Raw genomic sequence first — 22,540 nt, 5'->3', positions numbered from 1 at the left:
CCGGTTGTTGGTGGGAAGAGAAGATGTGCTGAAGCAGCCAGGCCCTCTCCTCAGCGATGCAGGAGAAGCGGCTGGCCGCGTGCTGTCCTCGTGGGTGGATAAAGAGAGAGATTTTGGGGGAGAAGTCCCTTTATATTGGCCCGGGGACCCACAGGTCATGTGCCAGAGTGACCAATAGGAGATGGGCATTTTGGCTCTTGACACCTTTGTGTGACGTTTTCCAGACCACGGGACATGCAGCACCCTGGGACACTGAGTTCACTCCAGAACATGCGGCGTGCTTGTTTAAAGCTTTGACCAAAAGGAGGCCTGTGGTTTGCACAAAAACCATGTCCAAACGTAAATGAATTTAATGTTGTTACTCACATGGGCTCATTTGGACACTCTTTTTCGTGGGGCCTGGAGAAAGTTTGGAGCCTCTCCCTCTGACATTTGCATTCTCATACACAGCCCAACCAGAGAATGTCAGTTGATTATACAGAGTGCATAACTGAAAGCAGCTTTAGTAACATCATATGGCATAAAGAAGGTGTCTGAGGGGTAGGCTGTGTGTTTGAATCTGTTTAGAGTTTCATGCTTTCCATGTGTCTGTGTGTGTTATATCTGGGTGTTCTGGTCTCTTTCTCCAGCCCAAAGACACAAAGGCTAGGTAAACAGGAGACACTACATTGCCAGTTAAATTGAATGTGAGTGTGAATTTGTTAAGTGTGATGGACTGACAACATGATTCATGACAATGTATTCGCGATAAACTCTAGTACCTTGAGTTATACAGAGGATAATCTGCAAGCATGAATCAAGAAAACACAAAATATGTAAAGTGTTTGTTGTGAAAAATCTGAACTGATCAGTCTTTGAAATAGGTATGTTAACCTTCTTGCTAATTTTCATCATGAAACTAAAATATAGTTTTGTCCAGTTTTATCATGTTTGGGATTAAACTCTGAACTTTACATGCCATATTTTTCTGCCTAAAGCTCTATCCAACACACTTTAATGTCAGGATACACTGGAATCTATTTCATTCCCATGGTATGACTTGTTTGTCTATGTTTGACTTGTTGAATTTCATTAATTCTGTCATGTTGCTCCTCTCTCTTGCTGTCTTCCAGAGTCTTCAGCTCTCCTCTCAGGGACAGTCTTCTGCAGACCTTGGTTGATCCCGGGCTTGTCTGGCATCTCTCATCTATATCTTTCCTCTTTCCATCCTCCCATCCTTCCCCCTGTCATGAAGGGCTTAACTAGTAGTCGGAGTCACCATCATGTGGTCTCCTATGAACCATCATATGTGGGTTACCATGTTGATCGCAAGCCATATTTGATCAGTCAAATGGACATGCCTGTGCCCATCCCCATGCCGCATCCAGCTGATCTTCCTTTCTACAATTCTCAGCGTACCTCGTACCCCTCTGACAGCAACAACTTCGTCCCATATGGAACCTTCCCAAGGAGGTGCCACTCAACCTCCTCATCTCACCATCCCGAGGTAAAGGATGAGTGTATGGCCATGGTACCATATATAGGAGGAGGAGGGGGAGGAGGAGGAGCTGGAGGAGGCTATGGAGGTAAAATGCCCAACCGGGTTCCAGCACACTTTGCAGACCAATTTGATCATCAGCTATCATTTTCAAGAGAAGGCTACCATACACTGCAGTACAAACGAGGAATGCAGCCCCACATTGGGGGGATGTCGGCCAACAACAACAACAATGACAGCCCTGGGAGAATTCGTCACCTTGTCCACTCAGTCCAGAAACTCTTCACCAAGTCACATTCATTGGAGGGCCCACACCACACACAGTCATCAAAAGGGGCCAATAATGGGAGCATTAATGGTGGCGGTGGTGGTGTTGGAGGAGGTGGTGGTGGTGGTTCAAGGGCCTGCCCAGAGGGTGAAACTCCATCAGTGGGAGTGCGCCACCGGAAGCGCAGCAAGAGCCGCGAACGCTGTCGTTCAGCCGAGCCCAAGCATCGTATCCACCACCACCACCACCAGCAGCTCCACGGCTCAGCATCTGCTCCGGGCTCTGGATATTGGAGCTCAGATGACAACCTGGAACGGGAGCTGTGTCTTTACCACCCTCGCCACCACCAACCACCACCCTCACCCTCACCCTCCATTTCTCCCTCACCCATCGCTATGACAATGGGCCGCTACCCCAGCAACCACCCCGACATGTTCCCCCAGACGCCCATCCCGAGTCTCTCTTCCTCACAGTCCCAGCAGTACTTCATGATGGACCCTTACGGCACACTCAATGAACATACACACACCCATGCACCCCATGGCCACACACACCACCATCCTGCACTCAAAGCCTCCCGGAGCAACAATGATGTGAAGTATGCAGCCCCATCAGCATGTGTGCCTGTTAGTGGTAGCAGCAGTGGCCGTATCGGTGGAGGAAGTGGCCCCTTGCTGCCACTGAGTCTTGTGGATGGGCCCCTGGCGAAGAAAGGGGCATGGTCATCGAGCCTAACGGTGAGCAGGGCCAGAGAGGTTTACACCAACAGCAACAGCTACAACCACCTACGAGCCAGCGCAGGATCCGGTAACCTAAACCTAGATAGAGCTCTAGTCAAATCTAAGGGCAGTCAGCAGCAGGAGCACTCTTGCCATTTCTTACAGGTAAATAATTCCTCCCCGACTCCCATTCAAAACCAATCGATTCACCGTTCTACCCTCTGTTGATCCCCTTTCCCTCACGATTTATTTTCCTCACTTATTTTTCCTCCAACACACTGGTGTCCAGTCCTGTGAAACTTCAGGATTTCATCCTTCCAAACACTACTCTCTCAGGGCATTAGCTATCACTGTGTTCAGCCTGCTAAGACACCGTTCTGAAGGTGTCTTGACATTTCCTCAAGTCAGTGAGCAGAGTAAAAAAAGGTGTATTTGATGATACAAGACATCTCTGTCTTTTCTTTGCAGCTGAACATCCAGTGTTCTTTAACAATTTAGTATTTCATATCTAGTAAAAATCCATACCTCCTTATTTAGAAAAAAAAAAAGATATGTTAAAGACTAAAATCAATCTCACCTAATATGCTGTCTTTCTATTAAACCTTCAAGTAAAAGACAAGCTACATGGGCTGTGTGGATCCTGCAGTTTGACCTGATTAGTCTGAGGCTTCTCATGGCTCCATGATAACAAAAAGCTTATAGCTTTTGTCTTTTGAGGGACATTGTGTTTTACATGATAGTTTTACAGGTAGCTTTCTAATTAAAAAGATCTGCAGGGGTTGGACAACAGTCATGAGTGCTTAGGACAGGTGTGTCCCTGATTTTGTGTTTTTTAGTAAATAGAACTTTACATGACAACCATACCAGGTGTTAGTGAATGGCATTTCAGTTTGCTTGGCTGTTCTGAGACAAAGCCAAGAGTGATTTCTTCCTCAGTCCCTACATTGCTAAGTGTTTGGGTGGAATGACAACTGAACATTCACATTACTGCAAACATGACTGGATATCATCGGCTAAGGCTGGGGACACACTAGAGTTGGCCTATCACCATGATGCAATCTTGACCACATTCATCAACTTTAGATTCAAATTTTACTATCTGCAGGATATCAATCGATCCTATCAATCCGTCTATGTGATCAGCACCACAGAAAATGGATCCTTGATTTTTGGAAAGGTTTCTTTAAAATGTTTTGCATTTTTTAGTTGGTTAAATAATGTATTATTATTAATTTACATAGATCTAAAATGATAGTATGTATTGATTTTGATAATTAGGGCTGCAGCTGCCATCCATTATTTGTTCAAGTTACTGTAACATTTATCAACCATCCATATAGTTGAAAATTATATTTTACATTAATCAACTAATCAATGAATCAGCTTATTGTTTCAGCTGTAATAGGCATATTGTTGGATGACAATAAACTTTTTAACAAAAGTTTATGGGCCATATGCACAACTACTTCCTCTCTCAGGAGTTGGCGATGTTGCATTCTGTAACCGATGGCGACATCACCTGACACATTTCTGACATGTACTATTTAAATAACTAATGAAAAGCTAATCCTAATGTACATGAACAAAGTATGAGAAACAAATAATCTAATAGTAGACTTTAACAAATGCAAACAACAAATGTTCATACTATCAATCAACTGCACCTAGCATTGATAGCAGATGATGTTTTAGCTTTTAATCACCCTGTGCATTGTAGCCAACAAAATACTTAAAATTAGGCCATATGACGGTCCATTATACCATCTGACCAACCTGTTTATTAAAGGTACAGTGTGTAAGATTTAGGTGTTAGGGAAGCCCTGGGCAGAAATTGAATATAAATAATCCTAGTGATGTTCGCAATAGTAGGTTTCATCTAAACTATTCAAAGTGTTGTTTTCTTTACCCTAGAATGGGCATTTTATATTTAAATACTTTATATTTATATCAGGAGCAGGTCATCACTGAGGAGGCCATCTATTTTTTTTGTACAGCAGCCCAAAGTTAACAAACTAAACACCTTTTGAGTTTTTATGACAACTGAAGGTTTCCACAGGTTCTCTTTCATGTTCGGAAGGGGAGGGTGAGATGAGGGGTATTCAGCTTGTAATAGGAATTTCTGTATCTGGGTAAGTTTAATGAAAGAACAGACATGCATGTAGAGGGATGTATTAACAAATGTGTTTCAAAGGGTAAACTTGAAGCTTACAGGGGTTTGCTCAAAGAACTTAGATGTGTATTGCATCCTGGGAGCCTTGGGTGTCTCTGCAAAGGGTTCACTGCAGGGGTCCCTCAAGTGTCTGAAGCAGGAGGCTGCAGGAGTCTTTAAAACAACAGGACGGGGGTCTTAGGTGTTGGCAAGCATAGACAAGGGATCTCTGAGACAGATGTTTCACTCCAGGCGTCTGAGATGATGGACCCTAAGGTCATTGTCTTGTAAACGAAAACAAGGCGCCTGGGACAGAGATGGAGACAAGATGTCTGATCACTCTGATTAGACATCAAGGAAGCTGATGGAGAACCTTATTGGTCTCGTAGGAGGAGCTTGTCAGGTATAAAAGTGTTGATTTTCCAGAGCTCTTTGCTCATTATGTATTATCTTTTTCGTGGTTTGCACCTTGGGCACATCTGCAGATTTGAATTAAACTTACAGAGAGATAATTGTATGATTTTGTCTTTGAAATGTCCATGACAAGCTGCAATATGTAACTTCACCACTAGACATCACTAAATTCTACACACTGAACCTTTAAGAAGGTAAATTAAAACATAAAATAGTTTTAATCTTATTCATCTAATAAGTTGCTGTTTGACACTTTCTTAGTTTGGCATTCTTCTCATTTTTAGATGGCAGAATTTAGTTTGAAATCTATTCATAAAAAAGCTGACATGACTGAAGAGACCCACTGCTTTAGTTAGCAAATTAGGAAAGTGATATATCGGCATTGTGGATTATGGAACAATATAGAGTACATTTTCTGGAAGTCAAATTGAGAAATTAGTCAAATAACCAGGTGAAAATGTTGGTCATTGTAGTGAAATAAATACCTGACAAATGAAATTGTAATTCCATGGCATTGATTCATCCTGCTTGTCTGATATTTTCATTAAGGAGTAATGTTCAGGTTTTCAGATTTTTAACATCACTTGCTATAATATAACTTTATATGATATACAGTACAAGCCTCCCCTCCTCCAAAGACCAGTAAATAGCAAATAATCACTTTATTATTTGGCTTTAACAGCTGTCATGATAGTAAAATGAGCTAAATCTCTAACCATCTTTGCCTTTCAAGTAGAGCTAATTTGTGCTCCATCAGAATCTAATGTCCATCGATTAACTGTGCAGTGTGTTCTCAGAGTCAGGCTGTATTGTGTCCACAGCCTTAGAGTGAACATTGCTTTTTTTCACCGGTCTATTACTTTTATCTCTAGATAACCCCACTGCAACCCCCTTCCTCTTCTGTAACACTCCTCCCCTCCTACCTTTCCTCCACTCACCCATCTCACACCCACGCTTCCTTTCAACCCAACCCCCCACTACCCACCAACCCACCTCCTTTACTTCCTCTTGGTTTGGAGAGCCTGCCTCTTCCTTGTCCTCTCCCTCCTCTGTCGTCCTTTTGAGTTGAAGAGAGAAGTAAGTGCAGAACCAGTAGGAGCCTTACTCTCTGAATGCTAGGCAATGACATGAACTCATGAAGAACAACATCCTTTCCTGTTTGTAGACCTCATTTGTAATTGAATAGTGCCTTTCCTTCCTGCCTCTGTATCAGTTATTGTACCTCTCCTCAATATGTCCGTCCTGATGGTTTGTTGTGTTTTGCCGTGCTGTCCTTTGAAGTGCTAGACAGGGTGCTGGGGAGGCGTTTAACTACACACTATATATATTCATATATAGTAATAAAATATTTGTACTTCAACACAATTTAACTTTGAGTTCATTGACAATTTTGATTCATCATTTAAGGATTTTCATTTGACTTAAGGCCGGCGCATGCTTCTGCAACTGCGTCTGTGGCTTTTCACGCAGCTGTGTCGAAGGACTCGTTGTCATTCATGCTTCTCAAAGCGTTGCACATGTTACAAAGCAATTCCCCGCCAGAAGACTAGGCAGAGTAACGTGTTTTGTCGAAGACGACCTTAGAGACGCCTTCTTTCTTCTTCATCGTCTGTTTATTTACATCGCTACTGCGGCTCCTCATAGCCTTTTTCTGGCGGACAAATCCGCCAGTCAGTGACGGGTTATACAAGTGGACATACTTTCGGATCTCTTCTCCCAAACGTTCTTCTATTTGATCCATATTCGTTCTTCTAAATCTTCCGTGGTTTCTGTCGGTATTATGGGGCATGAAACCCGAAATGCGGCTCCGGAAAGGATGTAGTTAGCAGACCAATCACAGCCTTGCGGGCTGCGTGAGGCTTACGGAGCTTTGTCTATTAGAACAATTGGCACGCACGTAAGCACGTAAGAAGGGATACTTAAGCACGTAAGGGGCCCGGAAGGGCCCGTGAATACGCAGAAGCATGCGCCGGCCTTTAACTGCCAGACTGAATTAATAATTTGTTACAGTTAATCCATGACTGAATTATGAAGGCTTAAAGGACCATACCAGTGGTTTTGAAAGCCAGCACCAGTCATCATCGGAGGCATACAAACCTATATTTAATCATCGACCTGATTCGAGTTTTAAAGTTGTGATACACCCACTGTAAATTCCCATGAATCACCATATTCTGGTGGACAAAAACATTATAATCCTACTATGTAGTTCTGTATTAAATCAGTCAGCAAGACATATTGATTGCTAAACCAGGAAAGAACACTCAATACTGGATTCAGATCTAATAATGAATACATAAAAGAATAATTACTCATTTGCAATCTACAAACATTGTTTAAGCTCTGCTCCTCCACCGATTAATATAGTCAAATGTGCTCCCCAGCTCCCACTGATTCTGTTTGTCAATACTGTCCTGTGTGCAATAATCTCTCTCTCTCTCTCTCTCTCTCTCTCTCTCTCTCTCTCTCTCTCTCTCTCTCTCTCTCTCTCTCTCTCTCTCTCTCTGTGTGTGTGTATGCGTGTGTGAGTCTTAGGAATTCGTTGGCACATTGCATAGATTACATAGATTTACCATAATTTGGCTATTTATCCTTATTATCTTTTTCCTCATCTGCTCCCATTTTAGTTTGTAATATACTTTCTAATATAGGATCTGCACAACCTGTTTCGTCATACTAACCACTCTGTGGCTTCAACTTCCATCTGACTGAGGGATAGTTCACCCAAAAAAAGAAAATTCACTCATCATCTAATCACCACTATGAAACTACTAATAACATACAGTGCCCACTCACGTTTCTCACGGATGCACATGCGCGAACAGACAGCAGTCTCTGTCTGACGGACAGCTGTCTTCTTCCTCTCTGTCTTACGCTACACTCCGCTTGCGCTACTCTGAATGCGCTCTCCCACCGCAGGATTGCAGTGCGCGTTCCTCTTTCTGTGCTCTGCGCGCACCTCCGCGCTGCGGATAGGAAGCGTTTATTCACATTGACTAGCAATTGAAAACGCGCAGAGCAATCAAGCTAAAAGAGACAGAAATTCTACTAGTGTGTCAACGTCTTTTGTAGCTTAATGGGGAAGTGCAGCTTCAACAAATCTTGGTTGAATAAAAGCATGTTTAGTGCATGGTTACAACCAGTGGAGAGGAATGTTTTTGAAGGCCACTGCACCTTTAGCAAGAAAACAGTAAAACAAGGAACATCGGGGGTAAAGGCTTTAGAATCAAATGCCCAGTCAGAGAAACACAAGAGAAGTGCAAAGCCAACAACTAACACAGTATGGCCGTGAAATAGGTCTTAAATTCTATTCAATGTGGTCTTAAAAAGGTCTTGAAAAAGTTTCCTAAATTTAACTTGTTAAAACCTGTAGGAACCCTGCATATATTAACTGTGATACATTTATTAAAATGTATCATTGGTATTCAACATATGAACGTAATGCATCAGGAATAATTCGTTTTGATGATTCTTCACAAGTGTTGAAGGTATGAACATCCACAACCATGAAACATCGGTTATCCTAATAAATCCCAGGAAGTAATGTGCCAGGATTGTTTTAAAGATGTTCATAAAGCAAAAATTTGAAAATGTGTATAATGACATTTTCATGTCAATGATTACACAACTTAACACGCTTTTGTTAGCTGAGAGCATTTGCTGTTGTTGATGGTCCACCAACATTTTTTCGATTAATTCTGCTAGATATGGAATATGACAGCATTGAGACGGACAAAACATCTTACTGCAGTGAGAGTGCGGCAACTTGCCATTTGTCTTGAGTAGTTGTAGCATTTATTAACTGACAAAGCCAGAACTTCAGATTTATTTCACTGCAAACCCTGAACTGTCTGCTCAAGTCTCCAGCCTGACCACTGACTCTTAAAGCAGCTGCACTACCTAAAGTGCAAAAATATTTAGTCTACCTGCAACTGCAACATTGTAACTGATGATGGTAGAAGCTGAATCAAGGGCAGTCACTTGGCGATTATGAACATGATGGGTCAGACAGCGTTGAACACTTGATGTTGGCCTAACCTTACCAGTCTAACCTGGTGTGCAACCAGAAACACAAGAGGGCGTGCAATAGGTAAAGTTGATAGTAAGCACCCTCTGATGGATCATGAGGCAAACTACTTCAGGTCTGATGTGCTTTTAAAATTTGTATTTTGAACAGATCATTACAGTTCGGATTTGAACATTTCCCCTCACGTTCAAATGAATGTTCGAATTTTAAATAAGAATAACAGCCCTACTCTTTTATGAGATACTGTTCTGATGTCAGATGTAAGGAGAGATATTGCTTCCAATCAGTTATTGTATAATTGATGTCTATTTTTAGTTTTATTAGGTTAAGCACTGCTTGCCATGCTTGTCCGGACACTGAATTGTACAATTAAAACGTGTTAAGTTTAGGGAACAAAATGGATATTGCTTGATTTCCTAGATAACAGACACAAGCAGTGAAAAAATTTGACCAGCCAGTGCAAAGAGCACTGCACACAGCTCTGCAATGGCCCAACACAATGTTAAGCAGCTTTCAGACCTACAATATTTTCCAAAATAACTGATGTAGGGGAGAGCGGGGTAATGAAGGACATCGGGTGATGTGAAACACCCCCTGTATCTAGGCAACGGAACACATTTGTGGTCATGTGACTATTATGTTTTCAAGCCCCTCCCATTCCCCCCTTGCCATGAAGGAGAACTTGGTGCTGGTGCTGTGGAAAGTATGTTTTTTCACAAAAATGTGTTTTTTGCATGTAAAAGTAAATTTCTTGCTTTGAACTTAATCAACTGTTGTGTCAAAACAAATTGAATCAGGTAGAAAAACTTATATCATACATGTTGGTGAACTTCCAACATATACAACCATGTGACTGATGCTAGCTGAAGATTAGCCTGAATTGCTAAAAGATGTTGTTTTTCTAAAATTGTGGCTTCGGGGTAAAGTGGGACAAATGTTGTGGGGTAAAGTGGGACAGTGTCTCACTTTACCCCACCATGAAGCACAAGTTAAGTTTAGTCTTAAATATATTCTAGTGTTATATTACATTATATATGTTTTATTTTTAATGTCATAAACATTGTAGAAAAGTCATCATGCCAAGAAACTATACACCAGGAAGACAACTTGAGGCCAAACACCCCTCGCAGAGATGGAGAGTGCAGCCGCTGAGGTCATGCAAGGAAAGAAGTCCTTAAGAAAAGCTGGAAGGGATAGAAATATTGACAAGACAACCCTCAAAAGATTCATAAAGAAAAAAGAGAAAGTGAAAGTAAAATCAGTAGCCTGGGGTGCAGTAGCTGAGGCAAAGAGAATATTCACAGATGAGATGGAGGAGGAGCTTGTCAAACACTTGAAACAACTAGCTGATCAGTTCCATGGCCTTGCTCCAGTTAAGTGTCGTGAACTGGCATTTGAATACGGAGAGAAAAACAATATCCCTGTCCCTGTGCAGGTAAGCTAGGGTGTGCAAGAGATCACATGAATCATAATAATCATAAATGTGCTTAATTGACCAATCCCCATGATTCTGTTACTAGTCCGATATTAGTTTTGGAATGTGTGGTTGTCAGGATTTTAACATGTGTTGTCAGGATTACAACATGTGTTGTTATGGTAGTTTTAAAGTGGAAAAAGTAAGTGGACCACTTTACCCCGTAGCTGGGGTAGAGTGGGACACAAGACCACTTTTTTTAAAACAATCATATTTTCACTGCCCTTTGTCCTGAAGACATTCTGATCATTTCCATTGCTAGAAAACATCCTGAATTAATTGGAAATGTGTACATTTTACTGATATATCATTTAAGCTCGCCTAGAGGGGAGCAAATGTAAAAAATGTCCCACATTACCCCGCTCTCCCCTATTTGGAAGATTATGTTACAAACTTCCTGTCAGGCTGTAATATAAAATACATTGATTATGCAGTGGACACTACACATTGAGTCACTGGCAATGTCACATAGACAGATAGAGTATTGTTATTTGCAAAACCCCAGAAAAGCATTAAATGTCCACCCCATAGCATCTGCACAGATTCCACTGTTCCTTACCCATTACAGTTGAACGAGTTTTGAGCTGCAGTGGAAATGAGGCCTGTGCGTGGGTGAGAGATGCTGCTGATGCTACTGCAGCTGGTCCTTTCCCCGCATTCTCTTTTTATAGCCAAACTGCTCATTTGTGTCTCTTTGACGTCACAGACACACACACATACACGCACACGCTCACGCTCATGCCCACACAAACACATGCACACATATATTACAGAGAGAGGGAGAGAGGGAGAGAGTGAAAGAGACCGAGATCAGTGATTCATATATAAATTAGCCAGAGTAGCAGTGCAATTCTCCTGCTGTCTCTCTCTGTTATTGCCTCTCAAATTCCTCCACTCTGGCCTCAAGTCTGAACTCAGAATTCCTCACAAGTATGATACGCTGCTGGAATCAATCCACCTAGGAGAAGTACACTTAAAAGGTTTGGCTAATTAACGTTAATGAGCTGCAGTGGAATAGGCCTATACCAGGGGTGTCCAAACGTTTTGTCCGGAGGGCCACATACAGTTAAATTAAATACATTAAATTATAAAAAAATTAAATTTATATATTATATTTTATGAGATTGATGCGGGCCAATTAAAAATTGATGGCGGGCCGCCGTTGGCCCGCGGGCCTTAGTTTGGACACCCCTGGCCTATACCAACCAAAACCATTTCCGCTACAGATGCTGATATGATGAAGCCTACTTTTAGTTCAGCAGCCATGGGGAGACCCACCAGTCTGAGAAAATTTATTTGAATGCAGACACTAAGCTAATTCTTTTTCCCGTTACAAATCGTGATGGTCATGTTAATTTTTTTAAACATCATCGTATCAGGCCGTCATGAAGTACCAGGAGCGGGCGAGTGTGTGTGTGTGCTCCCAGATAGCGCACACACCGGTCCCGGGGCTCCGCCCCCCATCCCCGCTCACTCGCTCAGAGACACAGTGGGATCAGAGCTTGTTCACGTGAAACAGCCGTTCTCTGACTCACCGGCTGCTTCTTAACAATGGAAACAGTGAAAACACAGAGTTGCTCAGAGCAGAAGCTGCATCTGCTTTCTACCGAGCTTCAGTTTCTGTGTTCGCCTCCAGTCTGACCTGCTCTCACTTTTTGTTTTCACATTTCGCCAACTAAAATATATATTTTAAGCTATAATGCTGCAGCTATGTTTTTATTTATTTCAAAATAGGGTTTCATATATTTCATACATTTCCCACAAATATGGGGAGGACTCAAATAGCCCTATATAGTTCTGTGTTTAATTTATTTCAAAGTAGGCCGACACTTCCCTGTATATTTTCTCCTCCTCTTCATAAGAGTTTGGTGTTTTCCTTTATTGTAACAGGTAAAAATAGCAATAAAATGTCAACAGTTTTCTTTATTGTCGTTCTATAATTTCATATATGCAACAAGCTATAGTTTAGTACAGTATAACTTTATATAAAACGTTATTAGCTTTGTTATCAAATATAATTTGCGTTCCAGACAAATTTTATTTGGGGGAAGAGGGGGCAAAATGGCTATTTTGATTGTAAAGGTTGCCGACCCCTGCTGTAGACCTATGCTAGGAGGGATATCTAATGGACAACCTAGGTACTGCAAGCTAGACTATTATGCAGTTGTAGACACAACACAGGGGGTCCCTGGGCCTGAGAAGGGAAGAAAGGGAGTTTAATTAGGCTATTAAATGTGACTAAAACTAGACTAAAACATAATTAGTTTTCGTCGACGAAAACTAGACTAAAACAAAGAAGGATAAAAATTACCAAATGTGACAAAAACCAATACGCATTTTCGTCTAAAGACTAAGACTAAATCAAAAATTGCTGCAAATTTTTTACTATATCCACTACCGGCAAATGTATTCCTCATAAACACTTAATTTGAATTTGAAAGTCGTGTAGAGCCTGCTGGTTCTTTATCATTAAAGCTTAGTGGCACAGCTTAAATTTCTCCTTCTCCAGGTATATATGGCCACTGTGGTAGAGCGCTGTGGTAACACAGGCCTTCATGAAAAAAGTATAATATATTCTATGCAGTATATTTTACACTATTGTCATAAAATGTACATTTGTAAAGTATCTCTTTTCAGGGACATATTTCTGTCAAATGCCAACAATCCATACATCAGCCCCCCAAATATATCTGATTTTGGGGACACAGATTTTGTCAACAATAATATTGTCTAAACATTTACAATTTTCCAAAACATCTCTGAAAATAATAAGAAATCACCTCCACAAAGCTTTTCATTTGTCTTTGCCCCAAAGATAGCCTATGTCACACACATACACATACACACAAAGAAACCCTCCTGTGCTGTATGGACAGCTCTGTGTTGATGAACTGGGCTGGCTCCTGGAAAGCAGATATATGAATTAGCCAAGCTAATTACCCAACAAATTATGCCACAGCAGAGTGGGACCTGGTTACGGATATCTGTGTATGAATAAGAAAAGAATGCCTGCTATCCTTGTTAATTCTTGCTCTGTGTTGTGTTGATATTGTACTGCATATTAGATGTATCTTCTAAGTTCTATGTGTCATCAGGACAGTTTAGGCAGCCACTTTGGAAGCTGGGCCTCAGACAGCAGTGGAGCGGATCCTCCTGACAATGTTTCTCTGCCCTCTCTACCTGGTCATCAGGTACCTCAGGATGAGTGGAGTGGCTTCTCTCCACTAGGGAAGGAGGACGACATCCCCTGTCGGAGGATGAGGAGTGGCAGCTACGTCAAAGCCATGGCTGACGATGACAGCGGAGACTCTGATGGGAGTCCTAAACCCTCACCCAAGATCCAGGCGCGCCGGGCCAGCTACCTGAAAGCCACACAGCCATCACTGACTGAGATGACCACTCTACAGTAAGATTTAATTGTGTCTGTCCTTATCAGCTCGACTATTTAAATTTGTATTCCTACTCTGCATCTTACTTTATAGGCCTCCAATACCCCTTGTCCAGCAAACCAGTTCCGGCGCCAGTTGGAACCAGTTCATTGTGTTTCAACAGCCAAAGATCTGTCTCTTGGCCAGCAAAGCTGGTTCCAGGCTAGCACAGGGGTAGATGGTCTAGATGTAAAAGCCACCTACAGTGCCTTGCATAAGTATTCACCCCCTTTGGACTTTTCTACATTTTGTCATGGTATAACCACAGATTAAAATTTATTTCATCGTGAGTTTATGTAATGGACCAACACAAAATAGTGCATCATTTGGAAGTGGGGGGAAATATTACATGGATTTCACAATTATTTACAAATAAAAATCTGAAAAGTGTTGAGTGCATATATATTCACCCCCTTTACTGTGAAACCCCTAACAAAGATCTGGTGCGACCAATTGCATTCACAAGTCACATTTGCAAGTCACATAATTAGTAAATAGGGTCCACCTGTCTGCAATTTAATCTCAGTATAAATACACCTGTTCTGTGACGGACTCAGAGTTTGTTGGAGATCATTACTGAACAAACAGCATCATGAAGACCAAGGAGCTCACCAAACAGGTCAGGGATAAAGTTGTGGAGAAATATGAAGCAGGGTTAGGTTATAAAAAAATATCCAGAGCTTTGAACATCTCTCTGAGCACCATAAAATCCATCATAAGAAAATGGAAAGAATATGGCACAACCGCAAACCTACCAAGAGGAGGCCGTTCACCCAAACTGAAGAGTCGGACAAGGAGAAAATTAATCAGAGAAGCAACCAGGAGGCCCATGGTTACTCTGGAGGAGTTGCAGAGATCCACAGCTGAGGTGGGAGAATCTTTCCACAGGACAACTATTAGTCGTCTACTCCACAAATCTGGCCTTTATGGAAGAGTGGCAAGAAGAAAGCCATTGTTGAAAGGGATCCATAAAAAAATCCCGTTTGGAGTTTGCCAGAAGCCATGTGGGAGACACAGCACACATGTGGAAGAAAGTGCTCTGGTCAGATGAGACCAAAATTGAACTTTTTGGCCTCAATGCAAAACGCTATGTGTGGCGAAAACCCAACACTGCCCATCACCCTGAGCACACCATCCCAACAGTGAAACATGGTGGTGGTAGCATCATGCTGTGGGGATGCTTCTCTTCAGCAGGTACAGGGAAACTGGTCAGAATAGAGGGAAAGATGGATGGAGCCAAATACAGGGAAATCCTTGAAGAAAATCTGATGCAGTCTGCAAAAGACTTGAGACTGGGGCGGAGGTTCATCTTCCAGCAGGACAATGACCCTAAACATACAGCCAGAGCTACAAAGGAATGGTTTGGATTAAAGAATGTTAATGTCTTAAAATGGCCCAGTCAAAGCCCAGACCTCAATCCAATAGAGAATCTATGGCAAGACTTGAAGATTGCGGTTCACAGACGGTCTCCATCCAATCTGACTGAGCTTCATCTTTTTTGCCAAGAAGAATGGACAAACCTTTCCATCTCTAGATGTGCAAAGCTGGTAGAGACATACCCCAAAAGACTTGCAGCTGTAATTGCAGCGAAAGGGGGTTCTACCAAGTATTGACACAGGGGGGTGAATACTTATGCACCCAACAGATGTCAACGTTTTTGTTCTCATTATAGTTTGTGTCACAATAAAATTTATTTTGCACCTCCAAAGTACTATGCATGTTTTGTTGATCAAACGGGAAAAAGTTTATTTAAGTCTATTTGAATTCCAGTTAGTAACAGTACATAATGGGAAAAAGTCCAAGGGGGTGAATACTTATGCAAGGCACTGTACATCAAAGGCTGGGGGCAGGATTATTGTGACCACTTGTAATCGGATCTCACTTCACAGCTATGTGATTAAAACAAAACATTTGTGTAGGGGAAGACCAAAATGTGTTTTTTTTTACCCATTCTGAGTCCACAGGAAGTGGCTAAACTAGCGAACGCTAGCATTTCCGACGGTCCCTGAATGCACTTCGTCAGGAAGATATTATCGGATATTAAGGCGTACAATAGAGTGTAAATTAGCTTCTTTCAGGTTGAATATAAATGTCCGGAGTTGCCTTCTGATTGTTGAGCAGCTGTGGATCATAGAGTGAACTCTGTGTTTTCACTGTTTGTTTCCACTGTTTCACTGAGCGGCTGCTTCATGTGAACGTGCCTCATATTTAACTGTGCACGTTTACGTTCATCATTTGTAAACTGATTTGTTCTTCGGTTCAGAATTCACAAAGAATATGAACAAACTGTCAATAACTGTCTCTGAACTCTCTAATCTCGCTGGGCCTCTTCAATTTGTTTGCTTGAATGCCCTATTAGCATAGGTCAACACCCCGCAAATGCCCATAAAAAGTGCATGAGGCTACAGGGCCGTGTGCACACACAAACCTCAAAAAACTTAGAAATGACTAAACCTTAAAAAAGTTGTTATATTTTGTATTGGTGTGGAATATATTTTTATAACAGTGATACTTTAGATGCAGTTACATGTTAAGTGAAAGCTGCAATGTATGAGAGGAAAGGACCCCCAACCGGAAACCCTGTGGTTAAATCGTCTACGAATACAGAGTCGGAGTAGGGAATTCTGTTGCTAAATATTTAAGGTTTATTGGTGTGGAGGGAGGGGCGTTCAGGATGTCGTTAGAGAACTGGAATGGCACTGAGGGACAGAGGAGGGATGTGTGACCTGTACTTCGGCAAGAATTACAGAAAATGGTTTGAGAGCCTCAAGTGTCCATAAAGCAGTTAAAACAGTCACTGATGACCTTCTACAGGCTTCAGATCAGGAATTTGTGTCAGTCCTCGTTCTGTTAGATCGTAGTGCAGCATTTGACAAAAATGACCATCCATCCTTATCACATCAAAGAAATGTAAATCTCATCGATACATGTTACTGACTTATCACGTATCAATCAATCAATCAATCAAATTTTATTTGTATAGCCCATATTCACAAATTACAATTCATCTCATAGGGCTTTAACAGGGTGTGGCATCCTCTGTCCTTAACCCTCAGCAAGAGTAAGGAAAAACTACTAAAAACCCTTTTAACAGGGTAAAAATATGTAGAAACCTCAGAGAGAGCCACATGTGAGGGATCCCTCTCCCAGGACGGACAGAAGTGCAATAGATGCCACGTGCAGGAAAACATCATCAATAATCAAAGTCTCTAGCAGCATTTGATGAGGGTAGACATCCCGAAGGACAACCCCAACATGACATGCCAAGCAGTCCCGCTGCAAGCACAGTCCATGGTCAGCAACCATCCAGACCACGATCCACCATCCAGACCAGACGCCACTCCAGTCCTCAGTCACCGTCCACCGCCGCCCACCAGGACCCATCACAAGCCACCACCGCGGTCCTGGTCCACCGCCCGTGCCCAATGCCAACGCGACACAGGGTCCGCCACCAGCACCACGATCAGCCCAGAATCCGCCACAATGGATCCACCACCGCGACCCCCGGTGTACGATCCACAAACCGCAATCCATGGTGCGGCCACAGAGGCCCTGGATCTGCGGGTGATAAAGCAAAGGGATTCCGGGGAAGGGGGATAGGGATGGAGAAGAGGAAGGAGAAGCTGGAAAGAGAAGCTCCGTGTGTCATGTGTCATAAAATAGAACAAGTAACGTTCTGGCGCACTAATTAGCTCTAACTATAAGCTTTATCAAAAAGGAAGGTTTTGAGTCTACTCTTAAATGAAAAGATGGTATCTGCCTCCCGAACTGAAAGTGGTAGATTATTCCACAGCCGAGGGGCTTGATGGCTAAAAGCTCTGGCTCCTACTCTTTTTTTAGAGAATTTAGGGACGACAAGTAGGCTTGAATTCTGGGAGCGGAGTGCTCTAGCGGGTTTATAAGGTACTAACAGCTCTTTAAGGTAAAAAGGCGCCATATTATTAAGGGCCTTGAAGGTGAGGAGGAGAATTTTAAATTCTATTCTAGATTTAACTGGAAGCCAGTGTAGCGATGCTAACACAGGAGAAATGTGCTCTCTTCTCTTTGTTCTCGTCAGGACACGTGCTGCGGCATTTTGGACAAGCTGTAGAGTCTTTAACGACTTACTGCTGGAGCCAGATAATAATGAATTACAATAGTCCAGTCTCGATGTAACAAAGGCGTGGACTAGTTTTTCTGCATCTTTTTGGGAAAGGACATGTCTAATTTTGGAAATATTACGTAAGTGGAAAAAAGCGGTCCTAGAAATTTGTTTTAAGTGAGAATTAAAGGATAAATCAGGATCAAAGATCACTCCCAAGTTCCTGACGGTTTCATTGGAAGCAGGGGCAATGTCGTCTAGCGCAGCTATATCATTAGATAATGCATCTCTAAGGTGTTTGGGGCCAAGTATTATAACCTCTGTTTTGTCTGAGTTTAATAAGAGAAAATTGCGGGTCATCCAGGTTTTTATGTCCTTGAGACATGTTCGAAGTTTAGTTAATTGATTACTTTGTTCAGGTTTTATTGACAAATATAACTGGGTGTCATCCGCATAGCAGTGGAAATTTACCGAGTGTGTCCTGATAATGTTTCCTAGTGGAAGCATATATAATGAGAATAAAATTGGGCCAAGCACAGAGCCCTGTGGAACACCCTGGTTAACTTTGGTGCGCACAGATGACTCATCATTAATTTGCACAAATTGGGAGCGATCAGAAAAATACGATTGAAACCAGTTAAGGGCGGTTCCATTAATGTTAATTAACTGTTTGAGTCTTTGTAATAAAATTTGATGGTCAATTGTGTCGAATGCTGCACTGAGATCTAATAGAACGAGGACAGACACAAGTCCCTGATCTGAGGCTATTAAAAGGTCATTAGTGACTTTTGCCAAGGCTGTCTCTGTACTGTGATTGGCTCTAAACCCCGATTGAAAGTCTTCATATATATTATTTTCCCGGAGAAACTCACACAGCTGATTGGCAACAACTTTTTCTAAGATTTTAGAGACGAAGGGGAGATTAGATATTGGTCTGTAATTGGCTAAAACCTCTGGGTCTAGGGTGGGTTTTTTGAGTAGGGGTTTGATGACAGCTATTTTAAAAGACTGTGGCACATAACCTGATGATAATGACAGATTGATGATGTTAAGTAACGAACTATCAATTAGGGGCAGAATTTCTTTAAGTAATTTGGTAGGAATGGGATCTAAGATACAGGTTGTTGGTTTAGAACCTGAGATTAATTTGGTAAACTGATCACGGGTGATCAGAGAGAAGCTGTCTAAGTAATGGGTAGGATTCTCAGCCGTTTCTGAGATCTCTGTTGTTGGGAGGGTATTAGTGCCAATTGAGGGCAGGAGATGGTTGATTTTATTTCTAATAGTTTGAATTTTATCATTAAAAAAGGTCATAAAGATATTGCTATTTAGGGATCGAGGAATACTGGGTTCGGTGGAGGTGTGACTCTCTGTCAGCCTGGCTACAGTGCTGAAGAGAAACCTGGGGTTGTTTTTATTCTCTTCTATTAGTTTTGAATAGTAGGCGGCTCTTGCTTTGTGGAGAGCCTTTTTATATTCTTTAACACTATTCTTCCAGTCTATTAGATTTTCAACATGGTTGCTGGAGCGCCACTTCCTTTCTAGTTTTCTTGATAATTGTTTTAACTCATTTGTCTGGGAATTATACCACGGAGCTAATTTACTATGTTTGACATTTTTCTTTTTTAGAGGCGCTATTGAGTCTAATGTTAATCGTAATGAGTCTGCAGAGCTATCGACGAGGTGGTCGATCTCAATGGAGCTCAGGGTTTTAAAGAATTTGTTGTTTATATCTACTGCTAATACGGGTTTAAATGTAATTGGGATTATTTCCTTAAATTTAGCTACAGCACTATCAGGTAGACATCTAGAAAATGAATTTTTTATTAGTGGCATATATTCAGTTATTGAAAAATCAAAGGTTATTAAATTATGGTCTGATAGAACTGGATTGCGCGGAAGTACTGTTAAATTTTCAATTCCGACACCGTACGATAATACAAGGTCAAGTGTGTGGTTACCACAATGAGTAGGTTTGTGCACACACTGACTGAAACCAATAGAGTCTAGTATTGAAATAAATGCTACGCTAAGGCAATCTTTATTATGATCAACATGAATATTAAAGTCACCAACAATAATAATTTTATCGGTCTTTAGGATTAAGTTTGATAAAAACTCAGGGAATTCCTTTAAAAATTCAGTATAAGCCCTGGGAGCACGGTAAACTACGGCAAATATGATTGGCTGTTGGTGGTTCCTGGATTGGCGTGGAAGACTAAGAACCAGACATTCAAATGATTTGTAGCTGAGTTTAGGTTTAGGATTAATTGATAGACTGGAGTTAAAAATAGCAGCAACTCCACCTCCTCGCCCAATTTCTCTAGGAACCTGTGAATTGATATGACTGGGGGGAGTAGATTCATTTAGACTGACATATTCATCAGGATGTAGCCACGTCTCAGTGAGGGACAGTAAATCTATGTTGTAATCGGAGACTATTTCATTAACTAAAAGAGCTTTTTTTTCCAGTGATCTAATGTTTAAAAGACCACATTTAAAAGTCTGGGTTTCCTGTATTGTTTCAGAGGTTGTTTTTATTTGTATTAAATTTTTGTGTGGAGTTCTCGCTCTGTTATTGTTTAATTTCAATAATTTAATCGGACGGTGAACAGACACAATCTCTATGGGGTTTTGTGATTGATCCAGAGGGAGCGCAGAGAAGTGTTTAGCACTGCAGCTCTGCTTCCTGGTCCCAACTATGGGTTGTCATGTAATAGACTGAGTAATATTCCTAGATAAGAGAGCTGCTCCATCCCAAGTGGGATGAACGCCGTCTCTCCTAACAAGACCAGGTTTTGTCGAAAAAGTTAGCCAATTATCTATAAAGCCCACGCCGTTTACAGGACACCACTTCGACAGCCAGCGGTTAAAAGACAACATGCGGCTAAACATGTCATCACCTGTTGTATTAGGGAGCGGGCCAGAGAAAACTACTTTGTCCGACATCGTTTTAGCAAAAGCACACACGGACTCAACATTAACTTTAGTGATCTCCGACATGCGAAGCCGGGAGTCGTTGCTGCCGACGTGAATTACGATTTTATTGTATTTACCTTTTTTAGTTTTAGCCATTAACTTAAGTTTAGATTCGATGTCGCCGGCTCTGGCCCCTGGGATACAATTAACTATAGTCGCTGGTGTCGCTAACCTGACGTTTCTCAGAACCGAGTCGCCAATAATCAGAGTCTGTTTATCAGCGGGTGCCTCGCTGAGTGGAGCGAATCTATTTGAGACGTGAGCTGGTGGCTCTTTAATCGTGGGCTTTTTAAGTCTAGCACTATGCCCCCTCCGGGTTGTCACCCAGCTGCCCTGCGCTCCCGGCTGCACGGGACTAGTCTGGGGACTGCTAGTTAAGGCTAAGCCACGTGATAAGCTAGGTGGCTCCGCGGCTAGCGGGAGCCGGCTAACTACAGCTAACGGAGTTTCTAAGCTGCTGAGCCGAGCTTCTAAGTCGCTAAGCCGAGCCTCCATCGCTATCAACACACTACATTTATTACATGTACCACTACTGTTAAGGGAGGCAGAGGAGTAAGTAAACATAAGACACTCGGAGCAAGAGAGAGCAGTGGAGCAACAGGGAGAGAGAGAAGACATCGCTGCTATAGAGCTGCGAGGGTGAGCTCAAACAGAACACAGAATCACTAAGCACGATAGAGTAAGGGTTGGTATGTGCGAGTGTTTAACTACAGACCGGTGATTTTAGCTGTAGTGCTACAGAGAAACAGTTGTGTTTTAGCAGCGGAGCTAATTCGCAGAGCGACCACCACCAGTGGCAAGAAAACAGGAAATGACGCAGCACGCTTACCGTAATGACGTCAGTCAACGGAGGCGGGGGTCGAGGTGAAATTACCTACCCTCTTGGGAACATGAATTTCCTCAGAAAATGTTTCACGTCCACCTGTTTCTGCTGAGAATATGTATCAGAGATCGTGATCGATAATGGTGGATCTTGTATGGCCGATTCTGTATCATGCTGGGCTGATCATGAAAATAATGGTGGTGGACCACGATCGAGGTGGCAGCTGATGGTGGATCCAGATGGCGGCAGCGGATAATGACCATGGACTATGATTGCAGAAGGACTGTTTGATATATGTTATTTGGCCTCAGGTACTCGACCATTACTGACAATAATCCATCAATTAATTTACCTTCTATTATGCTATAAAGTGTTTATTCTAATAAATGCTGCAAATAGCCTTATCTCTCTGATGTTCTCCATTACACGTGGCATCTAATTCACTTCTGTCCATCCTGGGAGAGGGATACCTCACATGTGAGGTGTTTTTTTTTTTTTTTCTTTACTCTCATTGAGGGTTAAGGGCAGAGGGTGTCACACCTTGTTAAAGCCCTACAAGACAAATTGTGATTTGTAAATATGGGCTGACAAATTATACAAATTTAAAGTAAAAAACACAATAACTGCTTATTTTACGAAGCATTTCAGTTTTCAAGTGTGCGTATGTCAGGGGCTGGCAGAAGTGGGTTAGGGTTAGAACT

At 42.0% G+C, this 22,540-nt stretch overlaps 1 protein-coding gene across 1 annotated transcript in view; it reads left to right on the top strand.

The window, feature by feature from the left end:
* dlgap1a (discs, large (Drosophila) homolog-associated protein 1a) overlaps positions 1-22,540 on the top strand; it is a 141,937-nt gene that overhangs the window by 42,975 nt on the left and 76,422 nt on the right. The window contains exons 3-4 of the mRNA XM_053438941.1: positions 1,113-2,629; positions 13,720-13,934. Of these exons, the coding sequence (XP_053294916.1) occupies positions 1,229-2,629; positions 13,720-13,934 (1,616 nt within the window). The 5' untranslated portion in view covers positions 1,113-1,228. The remainder of the gene's footprint in view (positions 1-1,112; positions 2,630-13,719; positions 13,935-22,540) is intronic.

The sequence above is a fragment of the Pleuronectes platessa genome, chromosome 13 (genome assembly GCF_947347685.1).
Source record: "Pleuronectes platessa chromosome 13, fPlePla1.1, whole genome shotgun sequence".
NCBI lineage: Eukaryota > Metazoa > Chordata > Actinopteri > Pleuronectiformes > Pleuronectidae > Pleuronectes > Pleuronectes platessa.
Note: the sequence above shows the minus strand (reverse complement) of the source record. Positions and strands in the feature narration are given on the sequence as shown.